The sequence below is a fragment of the Perognathus longimembris genome, chromosome 18, assembly GCF_023159225.1.
Source record: "Perognathus longimembris pacificus isolate PPM17 chromosome 18, ASM2315922v1, whole genome shotgun sequence".
In the NCBI taxonomy this organism is placed as follows: Eukaryota; Metazoa; Chordata; class Mammalia; order Rodentia; family Heteromyidae; genus Perognathus; species Perognathus longimembris.
Window position 1 is genome coordinate 17,009,554 of NC_063178.1, and position 25,429 is coordinate 17,034,982.

Genomic DNA, 25,429 nt, shown 5'->3' on the forward strand with positions numbered 1-25,429 from the left:
CCCAAAATAAAAAAGACAAGTAACTACCTACATTAACTAGGACAAAGACTTAACAGGGGCGATATTTGATCAAAGTACATGTATATCATAATAGAACACCTTTGTACAATGTGCTATTTTTAAAAAACTAAAAAAAAAAACCTTACTGAATTAATACTTATTAAATATTTTAGCATATTCTAGTGTCTTCTAGCAGGTGCTGGAGATGTTGCCTTCAAGAAGCTTAGAAAACAAACGCTGAGAACAAAAACGATAAACTGCCAACCTGTTTAATGAAACATCCTGACACATATTTAATTCAATGACTAACAGCAACATCATGTATATCAAAATATGAAAAATCTTTTGATTAAACTATTTCACATGCAGTCACAGGCATCTACTATGCTTCCAAAAATACTATTAAACGTGTGTGTGTGTGTGTTTGTGTGTGATGGTACTGGAGCTTGAACCCTGGGCTCCCCTCCCCTCTCCTGCTCCACTTTTTGTTCAGGACCAGCACTCCACCACTTGAGCCATGCCTCCAGTTCAACTTTTTGCTGGTTAATAATCTCCGGGACTTTTCTGTCTAGGATGGCTAAGAACCTCACTCGATCCTCAGATCTCAGGATTACAGGCCTGAGCTACTGGGGTCCAGCTTCTTACTACCAGGCACATCCAACATATTTCTCCAATCTAGAAGACGTCTGCTTACTTAAACCACCCCCATAACACACTAAAGGAGAGAAAGCAATACAAAAAGTAACAACAAAGAAATCAAATTGGGGGCTGGGAGTGTGGCTTAGTGGTAGAGTGCTTACCTAGCATGCATGAAGCCCTGGGTTTGACTCAGCACTGTGGCTCAAGTGGTAGAGTGCTGGCCTTGAGCAAAAGAAGCTCAGGGACAGTGCCCAGGCCGAGGTCAAGCTCCAGGACTGGCAAAAGAAAAAAAAAAAAGTTATCAAATCAACAACAATCCAAGTAACAGGTAACAATTGATGTAAACAATTCAATGAAAGTATCTGGCTAAAATAGCTGACTGAAAGTCCAAATGCCAACCAATATTATAAAATTATTAGGAGGCGCAATGAGTCTTGGTTTAAGAGTTGGAAATAATAAAACTTAAAGCAACTCAGAAAATTCCTCACCTGCCTTTCTCCAAATGATTCAGATAACTTGTGGTAAAGATGTTAGAAAGCTAATAATATAATCTCAGCCCTACTCATTGTGTTAAATCTTCGAAGAATCAAAAGAACTACAAGTGTTCTAACAGCACCAGTTAACCTTTTCCAATTACAAGACAAATACGAAACAGTGTAATCAGATGAGTCTACATATTCTTTTAAAAAAAATGATACCACTGCAATGTAACAAACACTTTACTGTTAAGATCTAAAACCAGGAGGATCACTATGAATCCCTTGTTTGCTTGCTGTTGTTTGTGGTATTTGGCTGATTACTAAAGGGGGATTCAGTCCTAGATCCCAAAACATCAACAACTTATTAGAAATCTCCCAACATTCCAAATCCCAGCTGACTTTTCCAAGGTTTTCATTCACCAGTCCTATGAGATGGGAGTATGGCTGGAGAGACAGAGTGCTTGCCTAGCTCAAGGCCCTCACTTCAGTCACCAGTACCACAGAAACACAAAGAGAGTTGGAAAGTTAGCCAGTTCTAACTATTCATAATATTAAAATCCATCATATTAACGGCTGGTCCCATCACAAATTTAAACTTAACTCGCATACTTAACTGAAAAAAAGTGGGAGCTGAAGAGGAGGCTTGCTCTACTGCTTGAGGCATAGCTCCACTTCCAGCTTTTGGACAGATAAGAATCTAACGGATTTTCCTCAAATCTCAGCCTCTGGAGTAACTAGGATTACAGGTGTGAGTCACAGGTACCCAGCTTGATAAGAATGCTTTTATTAAAACAAACAAACAAACAAACAAACAAACATATATATAGCGCGCACATTGGGGCCAGGAGTTGGCTTAGTGGAAGTGCTTGCCTAGCATGCATGAAGCCCTGGGTTCGATCCCCGGGTAACACATATACAGGAAAAGCCGGAGGTAGCACTGTGGCTCAAGTAGTAGGGTGCTAGCCTTGAGCAAGAAGAGCTCAAGGGCAGTGCCTAGGCCCTGAGTTCAAGCCCCAGGACTGGCCAAAAAAAAATACTACTACTAATAATAAATACAGCACATTGTACCAACAGATAAATGCTGATGATTCCATATCTCCACTTTTCTCTCCCCACTAGACTATAAGCAGAGCTTTCTATTTATCACTATCCCCACATTTGCCTGTGCAAGTGAGCAAGCAAGCAAGCAAATTTCTTAACCACTCCACAAAATTCAACCTGTACATCCAGTTGTCTACTTCTTACCTGCCCTTGAAGGACTAAGATTCAACTTAACAGGCCCAATCCAAGTCCAGCACCATGTAACCTGCAACTCCCCATCCCTGCACACCGGGTCTTCAGCCCATGCCAAGGCGGTCCATCCCAACCAAATGCACTTTTTGGTACATGGTGGGGCTTGAACTCAAGGCCTGGACGCTGTCCCTGAGCTCCTTTGCTCAAGGCCACAGCTCCACTTCCAGTTGTGAGTGGTTAATGGAAGATAAGAGCCTCGTGGGGGCTTTTCTGACCAGGCAGGCTTTAAACCGGGATCCTCAGATCTCAGCCTCTGGAGTAGTTTAGGATTACAGGCGTGAGCAACTGGCGCCCAGCCCAAAGGCACTTTTATCCAAACTGTGACAAGTTCAATAAAAAGCTTTAACTCCAAAACCTATCTCCAAACCTTGTTACACTCCAAGGCCACTCTTGCCACTGGTCTCCCGGCCTTTCTCCTAACATACAACCATTTGCTCTCAACATCCAAAGGAAAATGTTCTTGATGTAAAAGCTGAACTCCTTAGCTCTCACCTAATGATGACCTTCAGTTCTCTCTCTTCTCTAAGGTCTGTCTACCTCAAGACAGTTGGCTTTCAGTTTGCTGCACCCAAGACTGACACTACCACAGGCCTTGTCCAGTTGCTTTTCCTCCACTCAGGAACACTCCTGGGAGCCTCCACGGACTTGGTCCTTCTCCTTTTCCTCAAAATTCAGACCTTTTCTGAAACAATCTCCTCGTCACAATTTTCCATTTCCTTCATAACACTTATTCTCAAATTATTCCGATCATTGCTGTGTCTCCTCTCCAACCAGAATGAAGTAAGAGTACAGAAACCTCACGACATGTTGTTGTAAATTCAAAGGTCTACGAGGCCTTCACGTCTACAAAACGTAGAAAAATCACCACGGGGCGAGAAATGAGGTAAGAGCCCTTCAGGGGGGTGAAGGCCGCGAACATACCCGACAGGAGAGGGCTGTCTAAGACTTGCCCAGCAAGCCTCAGGGTCTGAGTTCAAGCTCCAAACACCACCACCACCACCACCACACCAAAAAACACGTGCAACCACACGTACGGCGTGGGACGTGTTCCCGCAACTCACAAACAGCGTGTGCAAAAGACAAAGCAACAGCAGCAGCAACAGGCGGCTGAGACCGCTTCTCCCGCCGAGCGCTCCCGCGGGCCGTGCGGGAGAGGCCGGGGCGCCCGGGGAGCGAGGCCGGCCGTCGGGGGCCGCCTGGGGGCGTCCAGGGGGCTGAGGGCGGGGGGGGGGGCTCAGGGGTTCGTGTTCAGGGCTGGGAGTGATGGTGGCTCACGCTTTCTACCTCAACTCCGCATTTAAACTTCCTGGGACCTGCGGGGGGGGGGGGGGGAGAGCGGGGACCCCCGACAGCAGCCGTGCAAGTCCTCAGAGGAGCTTCTCGTGGGGGGTGGGGGGGCCTGGGGAGGAGGGGGGAGGGGGGACCCCCTCGTCAGCAGCCGTGCAAGTCCGGAGGAGCTTCTCGTGGGGGGGACACGGGAGGGGGGGAGCGGGGACCCCCGACAGTAGCCGTGCAAGTCCGCAGAGGAGCTTCTCGCGGGGTGGGGGCGGGGTGGGGGGGACGCGGGAGGGCCCCGTCCAGGCGCTGGCCCGGGGAACGGACGGACGGAGGGAGCGCGGGGCGTGGGTTCCTCCTCCCCACGGCGATTCATCCCCGCCGTCGGCGGAAACAAAAGTGAAAATGCTGGGGGCTGGGGGGGAGCGGGGTGGGGAGCGGGGGGGGGCGGGCAGCGTGAGCCGGCCGCCGGCCTCGCCCCGCACCGCACCGCCCCGGGCCCGCACCCGCGCCCGCACCCGGGGCGCACGCCCGCCCTCCCGCCCGCCCGCCTCCCCGGCGCTGGCGGGGGCGGGGGCCGGGGCGGGGGGGAAGGGGGCGCGGGGCCGGGGCGGGGCGGGGGCCGGGGCCCGGGCAGGGGCGGCCGCGGCGAGCCGGCCCCGGAGGCCCGCGATGCAGCCCCGGCCCCGCGGGGCGGGCGGCCGCGGGCCGTGACACCCAGGGCGCCGCGCCCGGCCGGGCCCCCCCCCGCCCTCCCTCCCCCCGCGCCCCGCGCCCCCGTCCCCCCCGCCCGGGACCCCGCAAGTTCCCCGGCGCCCGCCCCGCCGCCCGGCTCCCTGCGGCCCGGCGCGGTTACCTTGTGCAGCAGCGGGGCGCGGGCCGCGGGGCCGAGCGGAGGGCGCGGGCCGCGGGGCCGCGGGGCGCCGGGCGGCGGGGCGGGCGGGCGGGGGCCGGGGCCCGGGCGCGGAGGGCGGGCGGGCGGGCGGGCGGGCGGCGGCGGCGGCTGTCAGCTCGCGGTCCCAGCTCACCGCGCTGCCATTACTGCGAGCCGAGGCCGCCTCCCTCCCGGCCGGGCGCCGCCACCGGGCGCGGGGACGCGGGGGTGCGGCGCGCGGCCCGGGCCCCCCGCTCGCCCTCACTCACCTGCCGCCGCGCCGAGGCCGGGGTGGGGGGCGCGCGGGGCGGGGGGGGGGCGCCCCGGCGGGGCGGACGAGGCCGGCGCGCGCGGCTCCTCCCGGGCTCCCGGCGCTGCCCGCCGCGCTCCTCCGCGCTCCGCCCGCCGGCGCCGCCCCCCCCGCCCCGGGACGCAGTGGTAGCGTCCGCCGTACGGCAAGCGCCGAGGGCCCAGCTTCCTCCCCGCCCGCCGCCGGCGGGGCGCGGGGCCGCGAGCGCGGGGGCCGCGCCGGGGCGGGACCGGGGGGAACCGGCCGGGGGGGGGGAGGGGGACGGCCTCGGCCTCGGCCCGCGCGCGCGCCCCGGCGCCCCCCCTCGCCCTCCCCGCCACCCGGCCCTCCCCCCCGCGGCTCCCACCTGAGCCCCGAGCGCGGCGACCGGGAGCCGGGCCCGGCCCGAAGCCCCGGGGAAGCGATCGCCGCGCCACCCGCCCGCCCGGGGGCCCGGGGCGCCGCGCACCTGCCATGCCCGCCGCCCCGAGGCGAGAGCCGAGGGTCCGGGTTCGAAGCCAGCCCCGGCGGCCCGGTCCCGGCGGCCCTTCACCGTGGAATTAAACCCCCAGTGGTGGAGCCAGCGACCCGGGCCCCGGGCTCACGCCCCGCCGTCACCCGGAGGTCAACCGGTGCTCACCCCAGAACACCCGCCCTCGGACGTGGCCGTGCGGGGTGGGATTGCGAGGAAGGTGCGAGGAAGGAGTGAGGCTTCCAGGCCCGGCCGGGGAACCTCGGGCCCTCACGGCCTCGGCCCCCCCCCCCACCCCCTCCTCGTCTAACCTGCTTCTCCTGGCATTGCAAGCCTGGACTCTACTTGAACAAAACGCGCCTCGTGTGTTCCATTTGCCGGTGTCTCCCTTCTATTGTCTTCTTTTCCCTAAATGTTCTCCCCGGGGCTTGAACTCGGGGCCTGGGCACTGTCCCTGAGCTTATTTTGCTCCAGGCTAAATACTTTACCACTTGAGCCAGTGTCACTTCTGGCTGCTTCTGTTACAGCCGTGCCGAGGAACCGAACCCAGGGCTTCATGTAGGCTAGGCAAGCAACTCCACTGCTAAGCCAGCTTCCCAGCGCCACTTCCAGAGTTCTGTGAGTAGTGTGTTGGAGATAAGAGTCACAGACTCTCCATCCCAGGCTGACTTCAAACCAGATCCTCACACCTCAGCCTCCTGAGTAGCTAGGACTACAGTCATGAGCCACCAGTAGCCGGCTTGTCGTGTGTTTGTTTTTAATATAATTGTGTTGTTATTATTAAGGTGTAGCACACAGAGGTTACCATTCCATCAATCAGGTGCTGAGTACTTTGTTTTCTTCCACACTATCACCCCTTTTGTTTTTTCCCCTCGTTTCTCCCTCATCTCTGCCCACAAGTTACACAGTCCATTTTGTATGTTGTATACACTGATAGACTGAATAGAATCTTGTCACCAGCCACAGCTGCACTCCAGGCTGTCCTGGTGCTTAATTGGCATTCCTGCCTAGGCTGGCTTCCAACTGAGATCCTCAGAGCTCAGCCTCCTGAGTAGGACTACAGGTGTGAGCCAACAGTATCGGGCTTGTCTTTCACACATATTCATGTTAGCATTAGTGAGGCGAGATAGGTGAAGAAATAGGGAAATTATATTTTAACACATATCAAACGGGACAGACTGTGAAATTAAAACCAAGAAATAACTTTTTAAAAAAAAAAGCAGTTGTTCCCCTCCCACCACACCTCCTTTTTAGGTTATTGTACAATTAGAAGACATAAGAGGGGCTATCTACATCTATCCTATCCTTTGACATGGCAAAAATCTGGTAGAGGGGGTAAGTAGGAAAGGTCTAACAGGAAAAAGGAAGTTCAGAAGGTAACCGGTGTTTCAATAACATTACCATTTTACCCACACCCAGAACGAATGTCTACAGATTCCGAGTAATCGGCTGACAGAATCACATATAGTGCCCAAATCCAGAAAGTACAAAAGCTACAGGTAACAACAGCCATTTTTGCTATTTAATAAGAATAAAATTTTCTCATTTACTACATGGGATGAAAATGTTTCTCTTGGGCTGGGAATGTGGCCTAGTGGTAGAGTGCTTGCTTAGCACTCATGAAGCCCTGGGTTCAATTCCTCAGTACCACAAAAACATAAAAAGCCAGAAGTAGTGCTGTGGCTCAAGTGGTAGAGCGCTAGCCCTGAATACCAAAGCTCAAGGGTGGTGGCCAAGCCTTGAGTTCAACCCCCAAGAAAGGCACACATCCAAAGAAATAATGGCTGTGTTCAGGAAAGTAAAACGGGCTTTGTGGGGTGGAGGTGAGTACCAGCAGAAGACCAATGGGTAAACGAGGAAGAATACTGGCAAAGTCGTTTGTGTGCATGTATGAAAACATGACTGCAGGGTGCCGCTAGCTCTGCTACTTGGGAGTCTGAGATTACTCAGGAGGCTGATAGATTTGAAGAAGATTATAAATTCTAAGTCAGATTGCACTATACATCCAAGACCCTATCTCAGAAAACAAAACAAACAACGATGTCCGTTCGTCATAAGGGATTTTTATTTCTTTGACTTGCTGAGGCTTTATGGTTGGGGGTTTAGTTTAGCAGAAGAGCACTTGCCTGGCAAGTGCCAAGGCCTGAGTGTGCTCTGCAAAAAAAGTGTGGGGGGGAACAATGAGGAGGGGGGCATTATTAGCAATGTTTTGCAGAAGTAATTTCCCTACCAAACAGTAAGACATTGTTAAACTTTTCTATTTTTCAGAAACCAGGTCTTACTCTGGAAGCTAAGATAGACTTGAAACCATACGCTTGTCTCAACCTCACAAGGGCTGAACTGACAGACATGTGCACTGTAACATGGAAGTCAGATCTGGCCAGCGCCATCACTGGCTGTTGAAGGGCGTCAGACTGACTCCATCTTAGATCAGTTAAAGAGAGCAGAAGCCGACTCCATCTTCACGAAGATCTCCCCTGCCCTATCCAGGGACGTTCCCCTTGGCTGTGATAAGATTGTGTAAACTGCTTGGCCACCTGAGTAGTAGAAGTTCAAGGTTAAACCCGTGCCCTCCCATGAGTAGGCATATCCGCCTGCATCCTGTGAGCCTGGACAAATCCGTGCGCCAAGTCTAACTAGAATGATAGGTTGGTTCAAACAGTTGCTATGAGGCAGATTGTGACTCCAATGGCCACCTGCGTGTGACCTGGCGTGCTCTGTGTTGTAACCTCATTGGCCACCTGCGTGTGACCTGGCACACTGTAAGTGTTGTAACCCCAGTGGCCACCTGCGTGTGGCAGGCTTGGCCATGTGGTGTTTGCCTTTATAACCGGACCCCAAGTGTGGCCCGGGGCACGTGGTCCCAGTTCCCGAGTCTGGGCTGCAGCCCTGGCCGGTCAGTATACTTTTTACTTCTGCAATAAATCCATCTTTTTACTTGAGACTGTCTCTGAGTGGTGGACTCTTGAAGGGATGGGGGATCCCTCCACCCTCGGACCCCATTACATTGTGGTCCCCTCCCTTGGGGGGAACCCCATTACATGCACCAAAACCAGCTCTAAACCATTTTTAATCTAGTTGACTGGTAGTAACTATAAGTCACAACCTACAAATTAAGATGGTTCTAATTTCTACTTTTAAAAAATACCTTAATAGCCTAGATAATCTCTCTCACACACAAAAGTCCATTTGTTGAACTACAAAGTAATGAAAGGATATGTTTTGTGCTATAATATGATTAATGTCAGCAATAAAGTTTTACTGAATGTTAAAAAGAGAGCGATAATTAGAAACTATATCAGATTATTAGGGCTGGGCATGTAGCTTGATAATAGAGCATGTGCAGGCTCTGGTTTTAGTATCAAGCAAACAAAAAAAAAAAAAACCAAGTTAATGCCATTCAGATTTCTAAAGCAGCACCCTACACTGGGCAAAGTTAGGAGCCTTGGCCAGATAAAATGCCTTTTCTAGTAAGTGGAATATATGAGTGAAGTAAACAACAGCAAAAAAAAAAAAAAAGTTGACCGTTATTAATCTTCCAGTTTATGTGGCTAAACCTCTGGGGAAGCATATATAAGTACTAACATACTAAGAATTGTATAATAGCTAATAAAGGCCAGTACTGGGACTTGAACCCAAGGACTGGGCATTATATATTCTGTCCCTTAGCTTTTTCTCTCAAGGCTAGCACTCTACTATTTGAGCCACAGCTCCACTTCCAGCCTTTTGCTGGCTAATTGGAGATAAGAATCTCATGGGCTTCCTTGCTCAGATCTCAGCCTCCTGAGTAGCTGGGATTACAGGTCTGGGCCACCAGTACCTGGCTCTCTCATGGTCTTGGTCTGGTTTTTGTTTGTTTATATGGCACCGAGGAATCGAACCCAGGGCCTCATGCATGCTAGGCAAGCACTCTACTACTAAGCCACATTCGCAGCCCCCATACCAGGGTTTGAACTCAGGGCCTTGCACTTATCCCACTTGTTTGCTTTCTCAGTTGATGATCCACTTGAGCCATGCCTCCAGCTCAGCATTTTGCTGGTTATTTGGGAGCTGATGTCTCCCAAACTTTTCTGCCCCAGCTGTCTTTAAACTGCAGTCCTCCGGATTTCAGTATTTTATGTAGCTAGGATTGTGGACAAAAAAAAAATTAAAACTTTAAAAAGAAGTAACAGAAGCTGGGGATATGGCCTAGTGGCAAGAGTGCTCGCCTCCCATACATGAAGCCCTGGATGATTCCCCAGCACCACACTGATAGAAATCGGCCAGAAGTGGCACTGTGGCTCAAGTGGCAGAGTGCTAGCCTTGAGCAAAGAGAAGCCAGGGACAGTGCTCAGGCCCTGAGTCCAAGCCCCAGGACTGGCAAAAATTAAATAAACAAAGTACTCTAAATACTATGTGTATAAGTTTATGTGCATATATATATATATACCTGTGTGTATATTAGAATGTGATTCTATTTATGAGGTTGTTCAGGGAGATGGGGGGAAGGAGGGAGGAGTACATTTCAGCTAGATTACGGGAAGGAGAAACACCTGCGCAGGCCCCTGAGGGGCTGTGGTAACAAGTGCCCGGCGGTCGGGCTGCGCGCGGTCGGCTCCCCGCGGGAGCTGGCGGGGCCCCTGCGGCCCTCTGCTCTGCTCTGCTCTGCGGTGCCAGGCCCCTTTCCAGCAGACGCCCCGCTCCGCCTGCGGTCTGGATGACCCCGGGGATGAGGCGAGCCCAGCGCCGGTACTGGCAGGGTCCCCGCAAGGAAACCCGTCCAGGCCCGGCGCTGGGGGGGGGGGTCACACCACGACCCATCCTGGCTAACCCGGGGACGCAGATCTGGGGATCGCGGTGTGCAGCCCGCCCGCCCGCCCGCCCATGACCGTCGGTGAGACGGAAGCGCTAAGCGGCGCCGGGGCGGCCGGGGAAGAGCGCCGGCCTGGAGCTGAACCGCTCGGGGACGGCGCCCAGGCCCCGAGTTCAAGCCCCGGGCCTGACCAAGAGACAAATCGTCCTTCTGTAAGAAGTGAAATAGTCCAAACTGATGGAAGACAACGGCGTTGGCTCCACGAAGGGGACAATCCGGGCTTGAAGGCGGGCAGGCTGGCCACCGGACACGGAAAGCGCCAGAGAGGCGGGTGGCCACGCAGGGGTCCTGGGGCGCAGGCGCGGAGGGCAGCTTCCGGTCTCCTTCCGCCCCGCTCCAGGCTTCGGTCACGCTCTTCCGGCCCACTCTAGGCTACACCCCTCCTCTAAGGTTCCGTTTCGCCTCACACTCCTCAAGCCCCGCCCCCGAGCCGGTCTTCCGACCCCTCCGCGGCCTAGCTCCTCCCACAGGTTCCCACTCCAGGCCGTAACTCCTCCCACTCACGTGGGCACGCCCCCCCGGAAGCTCCTTCTCCCAACCACCGCCCCCCCCCTTCCGTTCCATTTAATTGTTGGCTCGTCAGCGCTGCACTCCCGCCGGCGGCCGGCAGGGGGCAGAGGTCGAGAGTCCCGGGGCGGGGGGGCGGGGCCCGAGGACGCGGTTCGGTGGCGGGGGGCGGGGCCTTCCGCGTCACCGCTGACGTGAGGGCGACGCGGGGCCGGCGCGGGCGGAGCGGCAGCGCCGCTGCGGAGCCGGCGGCCGTCGGGCTCGTCGTCCCCACCTCCTCGCGTCCGTAAGCAGTGACGAGGTCCGCTACGTAAATCCCTTCGCGGCGGGTAAGTGGCGCGCCGGCCGGGCCCCCGCCGCGGAGGCCCGGGGCGGGGCGGGGCCCGGGGCGGGGCCGGGCGGGAGGGCGGCGCGGCCCGGAGCTGAGGCGGATCGGGACCGGCCCGGCCCCCGCCGCGCCCCCCCCCGCCGCCCCGCCCGGGCCCCCCGCCCGTCACCCCCGGACCTCGGCGCCCCTCGGAAGCGCCTCGCCGGGAAGGAGAGCACCGCGGGCGCCCCGACGGCGGCCGGGACCGCGGAGCCTGAGGCGCGGACGTCGGTTTGCCGCCCGCCGCCGCCGCCCGCGGTGGGTCGGTCGGTGGGTGGGTCGCGCCCCGGCCCGCGGTGCCCCCCGCCCTCCCCCCGGCCCCCCCCGTCGTTCATCCTCTCAGCCCCCCCCCCCCCGCCCCAGTTCCGAGTGTCGGTGGAGAAGGAGCCCGTCTCCCTCGATGAGTTCCAGTCGCTCAGACATCCGTGAACTCACCCTGACCGCGGGAGCTAGGGCTTCGAGAAGGATCCGTGCGTGCACACGCGGGCGGGAAACCGATCCCGGACGACCCCGATCGGAGCGGGTCCGCCCGCCTCGCACGCCCGCCCCCCCAGGGGCTCGGGTGCACTCGGGATCCGTTTGGGGGCGTGTGGGATCGGAGCCACAGCGGTCTCGTGTCCGTGTTTTTGTAAGTATACGAATAAATCTCACTTTTACGTGCGAACCGAGGAGCTTTCCTATTTTTTGTTGTTCCCAAAAGTCGACGAGGCCTGCCTCTCCACTGGCCGGCTAAACTCCCGACTGTCCCGAAGCGCAACCACACCGAGCCCTGCTTAGAATTGCGGCCGTCCCCTCGAAAGGAAACCATGAGTAGCATCAGGGCTCACAAGTCTACTAATGCGAGTGTATGTTTCCAATCCTGTTTACCCCACCTTGATAGTATGGAGCCGGAAGATAGACTCAGGTTTATGTATTTGTTTGTTTTGCCAGTCCTGGGCTTGGACTCAGGGCCTGAGCACTGTCCCTGGCTTCTCTTTGCTCAAGGCTAGCACTCTACCACTTGAGCCACAGCGCCACTTCCGGCTTTTTTCTGTATATGTGGTGCTGGGGAATCGAACCCAGGGCTTTGTGTATACGAGGCAAGCACTCTACCACTAGGTCATATTCCCCAGCCCCCCCCCCCCCCAGTTTATTGTTGAAGTATATAGTCTGTTGAAAAGCTCTTAAATATCCTGTTCCACTTTGACTTCTTACATTAAAACTCGACAAGGGAAACAACACAACTTAACACTGAAAGACTGTTTTATTATTTGCTTATTTATATTTTGTGCCACTCCAAGGGCTTGAACTCAGGGCCTTAGCACTGCCCCCAGAGCAACCCAAGTGCTCTACCACTTGAGTTACAGCTCCATGGGCTTTTGGTGGTCAATTTGGAGTTGCCTCATGGCCCTTGCTGCCCAGGCTGGCTTTGAATGGTGATCCTCAGATCACAGACTCCTTAGTAACTAGTATTACAGGCATGAGCCACAAGTGCCTAGCAAGAGTATATTTTTAAGAGCAGTTTTAAAACCATTGGCATTTTGATGTATAATATTGGTATAAGGAAATAAACCTGAAATATGTATATAGTGGCATATATATGTATATGTATGTACACATATGCCACCTTGAATTTCTACTGCACATTGGATGTGATTTCATTATTAGCTATTCAGGAATTCAAAACCGATTTTAGGAAAAGTGTTACTCATCCATTACACAGCAGGTTGAAATGGACATTTTAAGTGATTACACTAATAATTTGCTTTTAAAGACTACATAAGGTAGTTAAAATCCTTTTTTTCCATGGAAACTGCACAATAAAGAGTGGTATTTACTCTTTGAGCCGGATTGCTTAGTCTGGGAAGTGTGGCTTTAGTAGCACTCCTAAGTACCAAGTGGGAGGCCCAGAGTACAAATTTTGGTGCCACCAAAAAAGACAAAAAAAAAAGATGGAGTAAATGCTTTTTTTTCCTGTTGTTTGTTTTGTTTTATTCTCTTCCTGAGGCTCTAGGAGAGGAAAAATAAAAATCTCAGATAACGTTTGTGGGAGTTTTTTTATTTATTTTTGCTCGTTCTGAGGCTAGAACTGGGCCTCAGTGCTGTCCTTGAGCTGCTTTAGCTCAAGGCCAGCACTCCACCACCTGAATCACAATGCCACTTCCAGCTTTTTCTGTGATGTAATTGGAGATCAAAGTCTCAACAGACTTTATACCCAGGCTGGCTTCAAGCCCGGTCTTCAGAGCTCAGCCTCTTGAATAGCTAGTCTTACAGGCGTGAGCCACCGTCACCTGGATGGGAATTACCTTGCTATTACTTGTGAAACATCTTTGTCCTGCTTGAATAATTCCATCATCGCAATGTTTAGAAAGTAAAAGGATAGCTATTTGCACAAGAACTGGCCTTCTTAGGGAAGTTATTGGCAGGATGTATGTAATGTATGTATGCTTCAGTTATAAAGGTATGGGAAAGAATGCCTATGAAACTCTTGCCTCTGGTTAACCACAAAAAAAGCTGGAACTGGAGCTGTGGCTTGAGTGGTAAAGCACTAGCCATGAGCAAAAATGATCAGAGACAGTGCCCAGGCCCTGAGTTCAAGTCATAGGACGGACACCAAACCAAAAACCAGACTGCTCTTATACTCTTTCAAAAGGAAAACGTGCCTCTTAGCAACAGCAATGGAAAACCTTACTAGCCCTGGTTTGTCCTTTGAATCCTCCCAGTTCTCTCCTTATTATCTTCATGTGTATTTTCTAAGCAGTGGTACAACCTGGTCAATGAAATGTCGAAATAATATGAAATTTTTAGAGTGGGATTAATGTGATTTGAATATTTTATTTGAGAACTTCACAAAATAAACTTTTTCAAAGTTAGTAGTACTTAAAAAAAATTTAAAGTGAGGCATCAGTGGCCCATACCTAGAATCTTAGCTGCCTAGGAAGCTGAGATCTGAGGATTGTAGTTCAGAGCCAGCCAGGTAGGAAAGTTCTTGAGACTCTTCAATTAACCACCAAAAAGCTGGAAGTGATACTGTTGCTCAAGTGGTAGAGTGCTAGCCCTAAGCAAAAAGTTCAGAGAGAGCACCCAAGCCCCTCAGTTCAAGCCCCAAGATAGGCACCAAAACAAACAAACAAACCCCACAACAACAACAAAGAACCCAAAAGGATCATCTTAATGGCAAAATGTTAGAATTTCTTTTTTTTTTTTTTTTTTTTTTTTGGCCAGTCCTGGGCCTTGGACTCAGGGCCTGAGCACTGTCCCTGGCTTCTTCCCGCTCAAGGCTAGCACTCTGCCACTTGAGCCACAGCGCCGCTTCTGGCCGTTTTCTGTATATGTGGTGCTGGGGAATCGAACCTAGGGCCTCGTGCATCCAAGGCAGGCACTCTTGCCACTAGGCTATATCCCCAGCCCCTAGAATTTCTTTTTGATGATACTGGAGATTGAATTTAGGGTATCATACATTTTTGTTCGTATCTCAAACAGCTTCATTTTTTTTTGTCAGTCCTGAGGCCTGATCTCAGGGTCTGGGTGCTATCCCAGTGATTTCAATCACTCTACCACTTTGAGCCAAAGTTCCACTTCTGGTTCTCTGGTGGTTAATTGTAGATGAGTCTCACGGCGTTTCCTGCCTGGTCTGGCTTTGAACTGAGATCCCCTGAAGCCTGTTGAGTAACTAGAATTGTTTAAATGTGAGCCACCTGCTTCCCAGCCAGTTTTGTTTTTTTGGTTGGGAATGGAGCTTGAACTCAGGGCCTAGGGGCTGTTCTGAGCTTTTTTTGCTCTAGGCTAGTGCTTCACCACCTTGAGGCATAGTTCCACTTCCTTTATGTGGGTGGTGATTTGGAGATAAGACTCTCAGAGGGGCTGGGAATATGGCCTAGTGGCAAGAGAGCTCACCTCGTATACATGAAGCCCTGGGTTCGATTCTCCAGCACCACATATCTAGAAAATGGCCAGAAGTGGCGCTGTGGCTCAAGTGGCAGAGTGCTAGCCTTGAGCAAAAAGGAAGCCAGGGACAGTGCTCAGGCCCTGAGTCCAAGGCCCAGGACTGGCCAAAAAAAAGAAAAAAAGACTCTCAGACTTTGCCACCTAGGCTGGCGTAGATCCTCAGATCTCCGCTTCCAGGCGAGCCAGGATTGGAAGTGTGAGCCTCCAGCGCCCAGCCTCAGTGTTTCGGGAGTATGTTTTGTTTTTTACACGTATTCTATATGCTCAGTGTCTTTGTGTTCCTCACCTGAGTATCCTTTGGAACATTTTTCATTGATAGCATTTTTTATTAAGTTTTTTTTTCTTTGCTTAGAAATGTTTTGAACTGGAATTTTGTTCTAGCATTGCTCACAATGAAAAATTTCCAGCTCTGGAATTGGGAATTTACTATGCATAAAAAAAAATATTTTAAAAAAGAGCAATATTACTACATATGGATGGATGCCCAGGAAATTGTTGGAGAGTTAAATGTCACCATTTGTGTACTTAATAAAACACCAGTTTTCTTTTTCTTCTTTTGATCTGAGGCAGATTTGAACTCCATCTCCTGCTTTCTTTCATTGACTGACAGTACCACTGGGCTATCCTTCCACCCCCAAAACACTAGTTTTATTCGGATAAACAAGGCCTACTTTACTAATCAGTAATTCTTATATGTAAATGCTATTCAGAAATGTAGTTAGAATATGGTAAAGAAATATGCTATTGAGGGCTGGGGATATGGCCTAGTGGCAAGAGTGCTTGCCTCGTATACATGAGGCCCTGGGTTCGATTCCCCAGCACCACATATACAGAAAATGGCCAGAAGTGGCGCTGTGGCTCAAGTGGCAGAGTGCTAGCCTTGAGCAAGAAGAAGCCAGGGACAGTGCTCAGGCCCTGAGTCCAAGCCCCAGGACTGGCAAAAAAAAAAAAAAAAAAGAAAGAAATATGCTATTGAAAAGAAAAACCTAACAGTCTAGTCAAGTGAGTCTCCCTTCAGAATTTTAAGTTGCATTTTTTTCTTGAAATGGTGGTGGTGGTAATCAGGTATGTGAAGGGTCCTGATTATTTGAATTTTGTTTTTCGTTTCCTTCTAAGCAGCTGATTCTGCTATTCACTGACTAAAATAGTCAAGGCAACAAGAAGGAGATAAATTATAAAAGAGAAGCTTTAATCCTTAGTCCTTTGGTGGTTTTAATAAATAGGTTTATTTTTTTAAGTATCTCAAACCAATAGCTTTGAGTCTATATTGGACTGCCTCCTCACTTTATGTATAATTAATGCTTAAAAGATTAGAGATTATTCAGGGCTGGGGATATAGCCTAGTGGCAAGAGTGCCTGCCTGGGATACACGAGGCCCTAGGTTCGATTCCCCAGCACCACATGTACAGAAAACGGCCAGAAGCGGCGCTGTGGCTCAAGTGGCAGAGTGCTAGCCTTGAGCGGGAAGAAGCCAGGGACAGTGCTCAGGCCCTGAGTCCAAGGCCCAGGACTGGCCAAAAAAAAAATAATAATAATAATTAGAGATTATTCACAAATATTTGGGATATTTATAATGCTTCTTCCTAGATAATCCTATTTTATCTACATATGGGAAATGATTGAACGGTATTCCTTCACTGAGCACAACCCTTTAGAGGTGCCGTGGTGACCGTGTGCCAGGGGCTCACACCAATGGTGCTAGATACTCAGGATTGCAGTTCAAAGCCTGCCTGGGCAGAAAAGTCCATCAGACGCTTATCTACCCAGAAACCACCCAGCAAAAGCGGGAAATGGCGCTGTGGCTCAAGTGGTCAGAGAGCTAGCCTTGGACACAAAGAAGCTCAGGGACTCCGCCCAGGCCCAGAGTTCTAGCCCCACGACCTACAAAAAACAAAAACAAAAAAAGTACCATGGTTTCCTGTATCTACTGTTTTTTTTCTGCCTTTCTCTTTACTTACCTCCTTCCCCTAAAATGCATATATTTCGAATATATGGCTGTTTGGAAGTACTTTCCCAGCAAACCTCACCTTCTCCTAACTTTATAGCTTATTTTTCAGTCAGGGCCAGGTAGTTCAGGCTCACTGCAAATTTAACATTAACTTCAGGTATGTGCCAATATACCTAGCCTTCTAACTTGACTTACTTTCAAAGGACCAGCTTTATCTTTCAATCTTTCCCCACTGCTGCTTGAATTACATTAACCTTGTATCCCTACTTTCTCAAAGGAATAAAAGCCTGCTTCCTTCGAAAACAAATAAGCAGATTTGCCCTTCTCTGTTATTTTCTAGCTTCTTTGGAGAAGTGAATTATGTATTATCTACTTATGCTGATTTCCATGTTTTAGATTTTCTTCTTTGTCTTTCCTTTTTTTTTTTCCTCCTCCTTTTGCCAATCCTGGGGCTTGAACCCAGGGCCTGGCCACTGTCCCTGAGCTTCTTTTTGCTCAAGGCTAGCACTCTACCACTTGAGCCACAGTTCCATTTCCAGCTTTTTCTGTTTATGTGGTACTCAGGAATCGAACCCAAGGCTTTTTTTTTTTTTTTGGTAGTGGGGCTTGAGCTGGGCCTGGGTGCTGTCCCTGAGCTCTTTAGCTCAAGGCTAGTGCTCTACCACTTGAGGCCACAGTGCCATTTGCGGCTTTTTCTGAGTAGTTTATTGGAGATAAGAATCTCACAGACTTTCCTGGCTGGCTTTGAATCATGATCCTCAGATCTCAGCCTCCTGAGTAGCTAGGGTTACAGGCATGAGCCACTGGTGTCCAGCTCGAACCCAGGGCTTTATGCATGCTAGGCAAGCACTCTACTACTAAGCCACATTCTCAGCTCCTCCTTTTTTTGGTAAGGTCTTGCAAATACCATCTTAGCATCTAATTTGCAGGTTCTGATTTTTTGGATTTTCAAACAGGGGTTTAAATTGTATTTGCAGATGTTGTACAAACAACTCTTGTAAGAAAAATTGCTCCAGTATTTTGTAGCTATTTCCACTTGTATCCCTTATGTTTAAAAAGTTCACCTGTAATCCTAGCTCCTCAGGAGGCTGAGATCTGAGGATTGTAATTCAAAGCCTTTTTAGGGCTAAACGGAAAATTTTTATGTATTTGTATTTTGTTTTATTTGTTTGTTTATTGCCAGTCCTGGGGCTTGAACTTAGAGCCTGGGCACTGTCCCTGAGCCTCTCTCTGCTCAAGGCTAGCTCTCTCCCACTTGAGCCACAGCAACACTTTTTTTTTTCTTTTTGCCAGTCCTGGGGCTTGGACCCAGGGCCTGAACACTGTTCCTGACTTCTTTTTGCTCAAGGCTAGCACTCTACCACTTGAGCCACAGCGCCACTTCTGGCTTTTTCTGCATTTGTGGTGCTGAAGAATTGAACCTAGGGCTTCGTGTATACGAGGCGAGCACTCTACCACTAGGCCACATTCCCAACTCCACAGTGCTACTTCCAACTTTTTCTGTTTATGTGGTACTGAGGACCTCGGGCTTCATGCATGCTAGGCAAGCAATCTACCACTAAGCCACATTCCCAGCACCTTTATGTTTATTATTTTATGCTTAATATATTCTCAAACCCATCATGAGAACATATTAGGGCATTTGAGCTCTTAACCAGGTTGTGGAGGTGGGGTGCTAGATCTAGTCTTGTCTATCCACTAGGAATATGTGCTGTAACATTAAAACTCATTTGGTGGGCTGGGAATATGGCCTAGTGGTAAAGTGCTTGCCTCATATACATGAAGCCCTGGGTTTGATTCCTCAGCACCACATATATAGAAAGCCAGAAGTGGTGCTGTGGCTCAAGTGGCAGAGTGCTAGCCTTGAGCAAAAAGAAGGCAGGGGCAGTGCTCAGGCCCTGAGTTCAAGTCCCAGGACTGGCTAAATAAATAAAGATGGTTATAAAACTCATTTGGGAATTGGGCACTGGTGGCTCATGCCTGTAATCCTAGCTACTCGGTGGGCTGAGATCTGAGGATTTGTGGTACAAAGCCTGTCCAGGCTGGAAGGCCCATAGGAAGTGTAGCTGTATCTCAAAGTGGTAGAATGCTAGCCTGAACACAAAACAAAACAAAAAGGACTCAGGGACAGTGTTGCCCACATCCTGAGTTCAAGCCCCACGACCCCACCCTCCCACCCGAGTCATTTGGGATAAGATCAATAATACAGAAAGCAGTTGCGTTTTTTTTCAAAGTATGCACAGTTTATACCAAAACAAACAATTCCTTGCTTTACAAGTAAGCACGAAGTGGTTTTGAGCCTGGAAAACAGAAGCCATAGGAACACATATATTAAATCTCAATGTTTTTATAACAAATGATACTAAGCCTCTACCCAAGTACCTCAAATAAGAATGCAGACAAAGTTGCAAGGGCAACCACTGGAAGATTATTTTTTCTTTTTCCTTTTGGTGCTGGTACTGGGACTTCAACTGGGGCCTATATACTGTCTTTGAGCTTTTTCTGCTCAAGACTATCACTTAGACCACAATTCTACTTCCAGCTCTTTGCTGGTTAATTGGAGATAAGTGTCACACATCTTCCAGCCCATATTGGCCTAGAATGGTGATCCTCACATCTCAGCCTCCTGAGTAGCCAAGATGATAGTTTTGAGCCACTACTTTTGAAGAATGTTTGGATTTGCATTTCTTTCTCCGTTTTTTTTTTTTTGTGTTTTTTTGCTGGTCCTGAGGCTTGAACTCAGGGCCTGAGCACTGTCCCCATGCCTCTTTGTGCTCTACCACTGGAGCCACAGGGTACCACTTCTGCTTTTTCTAAATAGTTTACTGGAGATAAGAGTCTCATGGATTCTCTGCCCAAGCTGGCTTTGAATGGAGATCCTCAGAGCTTAGCCTCTGGAGTAGCTAGGATTAGAGAGCCACCAGTGCCCTGCAGGATTTGCATTTCAAGTAGTGTGGTCAGGTAGTGGGGATGGAGGTTGAGGGGAATTTTGAAGGAGATAAGTAAAAAAGAGAGATACTGATGCAGCTTTAACCATGGTGAAAAGGTTAGGGTCAGAACGAAAACGGGCTGGGGGATAGAGAGTAATGGAACAGAATGGAGAGATAGGAGGTAGGATTATTGGGGTGATTAATTGGATAGGCTTTTCAGCCTGTATTCCAAGCCATTTGCATTCATTACTGTGCTCGCTCCTCACCACGCAATTTGGACTGGAGAGTATGGAGAAATATTAAATGGTCGAAGGTCACAGCTAATCAGCAGAATTCCTCACCCAGTTTCCAAGCTTACATTCTGTATGCCACTTCACTGGAGAACTGTCACTCCCCAGGTGACCACTTGCACCCCCAGCTGGGTAGCTGATTCAGATCCAAGGAGAGGCAGCATGTGGGAGACTTGGTTTAAATCTGGGGCATTCTAGGGCTTTGCAGGTCCGGGGGATGGTTAAGAAACACCTGACAGATTCTACAGGGGCCGCAGTTCAGGAAAGAGCCCTCGGCTTGAGGTAAAACTTGAAAATCATCCCAGAAGCATAAAGAGGCCCAGGAAAACTGTGTGGAGGTTGTTTCTGAAAGCTTGGGAATACAGTGATTAAACTGTGAGCCAAAGAAGGCTGAATAAAGAACTGAATAACTTGGAAGAAAAAAGCAAAAGTGATATAAAGAATTTAGGTACTTCACAAAGAATCGGGCACTAGTGTTTCACATCTGTAATCCTAGCGACTCAGGAGGTTGAACTCTGAGGAATGAGGTTTGAAGTCAGCCTGGGCAGAAAAGCCAACGAGTCTCTTATCTCCAATTAACCACCAAAGTGCTGGAAAGGGAGCTGTGGCTTAAGTGGTAGAGTGCCAGCCTTCAGTGAAAAAGCTAGTGCTAGTTCCAAGGTATAAGTTCAAGGCCAAACCCAGTTTTGGTGTGTGTGCAGCCCCTCCTCCCCCATAGTTCAAGCAGACAAAATATCAGGAGAATAGAAGCTGCTGTCGGAATGTTGAGGAAGATGAAGATTAGGAAGCATCCTTTTAGATTTGGCAGGTGGGCGTATTAACCATTGTCTTTTTCATAGTTGAAAAGATTCTCAGGTAATCTCGAATCAAGGTCAAGTAGAGTATGTAATTTTTCTCCTGGAACACAGTGTGTTGCACTGGGCCCCATTGCTTAGCTTAAGAACTTACCATAAGTCGGATGGATGCTGTCACCGACTAACAAATTTTTCCTGCTTTCTTGCTTATACAACTGGGTTTGAGGGTTGGTTTTTTTCTTTCTGTTCTGGGGTTTGGAGCTGGGGTTTTATGCTTGCAGGGTAGGCACGCCGCTGCTTGAGCCACACCCTTAGGCCAATACATTAAGTTTTGTAACATTTTTTTCCCTAGGAAGATAAAACAATAATAGTCTGGTGCTGGAACTTTTATCCTAGTTACTCAGGAGGCTGAGATCTGAGATGGGGTTCAAAGTCAGCTCATGTAAATTTGAGAGACTCTTATCTCCAATTAACGAGCAAAAAGCTGAAAGTGGAGGTGTGGCTTAAGTGACTTAAGCCTTCTCTTAAGGCTGGTAGAGTACCCACCTTGAAGGAAAAAAGCCCAGCAGGAGTGCAAGGCCCTGAGTTCAAGCCTCAGGACTGGCAACAAAACAAAACAAAACAAAACAAAACAAGAGTACAAGGCCCTGAATTCAACCAGCTCCAGTGCTGACAAAACAAAAACAAAAAACTAAACGACTAAATAATAGATTGCTGATAACATTAGAAGAGCCCAATAATGCTAAGTTGTTTTCAGCTTTCTAGTCTGTGGTAATTTTTATTTTTAGCTTTATAGAATTCAGAATGTTTTGGTGGTGTAGTTTTGAGAGACGTTAATTTTTTAAGTAAAGTATTATGATCTTTAATTCATCATTATAATTTTCCTGCAGGATAAATAAAGAAGAAAAGGAGGAAGGAGCAAAGTTTGATTGCACATGTCTTGATAATGAGTAAATGTAGCAGGAAAAAATATATTAAGACAAATATCAGGTAGGTTGACATGTTTTTCTGTTCTTGATGGTATCTCTGAACACCACGTATATGTGTGTGTGTGTGTGTGTGTGTGTGTGTGTATAAGTTGTAACCACATGTTCTCAAACTTCAGTTACTCAGCTCCTGCCATGTACCCCCAGTGGACGTATTTTATGCTCAACTTTTGCTGAGGGCCAGTAGCCTTTTCAGTGAGAAAAGTGTGGGCAACAGCCACAGCCCAGTGGAACAGTACGATGACAGAGTCCCCAGGGGATTTGTTCTCTTCCCTTCCCCTTATGCTATACTTGCAGCTAACCTTATAAAACAGAAGACAGTCTCTATCATATTTTACAGGACCCTAAATAGACTTCTCCCACATTCTCTTTAGTTATTTTCAGAAGCATTCTGTTTTGGCAATTGGATACAGTGCTAAAGAGAAAATAAATCTTCTATGACTTTTGGGGGGGAAAGGTATTTTAAAATAGAAGATAGGAAAAACCGTGATTTTCCCCCTTTTCAGTGCATTTTATTTTTTAGAAGAGATGAAAATGCAAGAGTCATATAATCTTCAGCAATATAATTTGTCATTGCATGTTGGAAACAACTGAGATTCTAGAAGCCTATTGTTAAATGAAGATTTCAATTGTAATTAAGGAACTACCTTTTTTTTTTTTTTTTTTTTTTTTGCCAGTCCTGGGGCTTGAACTCAGGGCCTGGGCACTGTCCTCAAGGCTAACACTCTACCACTTGAGCCACAGCACCACTTCTGGCTTTTTCTGTTGATGTGGTATTGAGGAATCAAACCCAAGGCTTCATGTATACAAGGCAAGCACTTTACCACTAGGGCACATGCCCACGCCCCCTTTAACTTGTCTTTTAAAACAGCTTCCTGAGAGGCCAGATGTAGTGGCACATGCTTGTAGTCCAGGTTACTAAATTATATATACCTGTAATCCATACTACTCAGGAAATAAAGGATGAGAAGATACGGTTCCAGGCCAACCTAGATTTAAAAAATAGTTGTTGAAGCTCCAACTCAATCCACTAAGACAAATAGGTGAGGTGCTTCTGTTAACTCCAGCTACTTGGGAAATACTAACAGGATTATGGTCTAAGGCCAGCCCCAGGCAAAAATCTAAGGCCTTGTTCAAAAAATAACATACAGGGCTGGGGATATGGCCTAGTGGTAGAGTGCTTGCCTCGTATACCTGAGGCCCTGGGTTCCATTCCCCAGCACCACATATACAGAAAACGGCCAGAAGTGGCGCTGTGGCTCAAGTGGCAGAGCAAAAAGAAGCCAGGGACAGTGCTCAGGCCCTGAGTCCAAGGCCCAGGACTGGCCAAAATAAATAAAATTAAAATAAAATAAAACTGCTGACTTTAGAAAAAATAACATACAAAAACAGCTGAGGGCATGGCTCAAGTGGTAGAGTGCCTGTCTAACAAGTGCAAGGCCTCAAGTTCAAACCCCAGTTCTGAAAACATCTTTCTTGGATACCATAAAGTAGCACTCATTCCGATGTGTTTCCTTTTTTCCTCTCATTCTTCCTCCTTTTTACATATTTGTTCCTGATATACATATATGCCTAAATACCTTTGTTTGATTACCTCAGTTTCTGTAATTGCAAAATTTTATGCATATATTCTTTTGTATTTACTTCTCTAAATTGTGTTCTAGGTTGTCTACCTGTTATTTGTTCTGTGATGTACAGACAGTAGTGTACTATCGTGCTCTATGATTTAGAGGAATTATGGTAGTATAGTACAGTGTTCTACGACAGTCCTAGAAAATAACTGAGCAGTAAGTGCAGTAGAAGAAATGCAGTTCAGCTAGGCTCTGGTGGCCCATGCCTGTAATCCCAGCTACTTAGGAGGCTGAGATCTGAGGATCGCCATTCAAAACCAACCCAGGCAGGAAAGTCTAAGAGATTCTTATCTCCAGTTGAGCTGTGGCTCAAGTGGTAGAGAGCTATGTTTGAGCAAAAGAAGCTCAGAGATAGCTTCCAGGCCCCGAGTTCAAGTCCCAGCATTTGCATACACACACAATGCAATTCATCCTTCAAGTCTTTAAAAATAGTTTTAATGGAGGAACCTATTTAAAAAAATAGTTACTTTGACTTTTTGTTGAATTGGCTTCTATTTGATTTCCATCAAAGAATATTTCAGAGTAAATATTAATGTCAGGAAAAGGGGATTTTGCTTTCCTTAATCATTTGTAAGTCTTTATTTTAAACAGCTCTTTGTTTTGTTTTTGTGTTCATTTTTGTTTATTGAGACAGGGACTTGATATGTATCCCAGACTAGCCTGGACTGGAAGTCCTCCAAGCTCAGTGTTCTGAAAGCTGGAACTGTACATGTTTCCCCCATACCTATATGCTATCTTCACAAATTATTTTTTCTAAAATGTGTGTGCTGGTTTGGGGGCTTGGACTCAGGGCTGCCAAGTTTGATGGCTGGTGCTCTACCACTTGATCCACACCTCCACTTCCTATTTTTATTTGTTTTTAGAGGTGTAGAACCAAAGTTTTTTCAGTGTTCTGCTCTTGATAGAACTTAATGGACTTACTTTTTTTTCTAGATTTTGTTGTTTTACATGAGTTTTTTTTTGTTTCATTTTACTTTTTGGCAGTACTAGGATTTAAAATTAGGCCTTTGTGCTGTTTTGCTCAAGGTTAGGGCTCTATCATGTGAGCCACAGCTCCACTTCTGGCTTTTTGCTGGTTAAGTGGAGGTAAGCATCTCACAGACTTTCCTGCCCAAGACTGACTTTGAACCTCAGATTTTAGCACTCCTGAGTGGCTAGGATTACAGGAGTGAGCCACTGGTGCCCTGCTTAAAACTTTCTTTTTTTTTTTTCTTTTTTGTTCTTATTTATTGTCAAAGTGATGTACAGAGAGGTTACAGTTTCATACATTAGGCCTTGGGTACATTTCTTGTACTGTTACCTCCTCCCTCATTCCCCCTCCCCCTTTCCCTCTTTCCCCGTGAGTTGTTCAGTTGGTTTACACCAAATGGTTTTGCATATACAAACATTTTGAGGTAAAACTTTCTTTTTGATTGGAGTCTTGATTTTTATCATGTATCCCACTCTCCTTGAAGTATACTCAGCATAATTAACCTTTTCTTGATGATTTGGAAGCGCTATTGTACATATCATGTATTAAGTAAACAGTTCAAATGATAGAGTATTGATTGACTCCATCGATACTGAAGGGCCTACAGTGAGGATGCATCTGGGGTAGAAAATGTTTTCTAACTATTCCTCATCTAGCCTTTTTTTTTTTTTTTTTTTTGCCAGTCCTGGCCTTGGACTCAGGGCCTGAGCACTGTCCCTGGCTTCTTTTTGCTCAAGGCTAGCACTCTATCTCTTAAGCCACAGGGCCACTTCTGGCCTTTTCTATATATGTGGTGCTGGGGACTCGAACCCAGGGCTTCATGTATACGAGGAAAGCACTCTGCCACTAGGCCGTATTCCCAGCCCTAGCCTTTCTTTACTAGTCCTGCTCTGTCTCCTTCCTGCC

General features: G+C 48.6%; 2 protein-coding genes across 9 annotated transcripts in view; one reads left to right on the top strand and one right to left on the bottom strand.

Annotated features, from left to right (window-relative positions):
• Nucleotides 1-4,577, bottom strand: part of Cul2 (cullin 2) — a 65,376-nt gene extending 60,799 nt beyond the window's left edge. Inside the window, exon 1 of one of the 3 annotated variants that reach the window (XM_048367392.1) lies at nt 4,543-4,577. Coding sequence is in view for 1 of the 3 variants with exons in the window: in XM_048367391.1 (XP_048223348.1) it covers nt 801-811 (11 nt within the window). In the remaining 2 variants the exon portion in view is untranslated. Of the gene's footprint in view, nt 1-146; nt 165-800; nt 819-4,542 lie in introns of those variants that run through there. The other 2 variants (XM_048367391.1, XM_048367393.1) reach the window with 2 other exon arrangements.
• A 6,287-nt stretch (nt 4,578-10,864) lies between these two features.
• The window catches only part of Crem (cAMP responsive element modulator), a 69,251-nt gene continuing 54,686 nt past the window's right edge, over nt 10,865-25,429 (top strand). For 3 of the 6 annotated variants that reach the window (XM_048367394.1, XM_048367395.1, XM_048367396.1), the window contains exons 1-2: nt 10,865-11,010; nt 21,832-21,926. In XM_048367394.1, coding sequence (XP_048223351.1) covers nt 21,883-21,926 — 44 coding nt within the window. In that variant the 5' untranslated portion in view covers nt 10,865-11,010; nt 21,832-21,882. The remainder of the gene's footprint in view (nt 11,011-21,831; nt 21,927-25,429) is intronic. The other 3 variants (XM_048367397.1, XM_048367398.1, XM_048367401.1) reach the window with 2 other exon arrangements.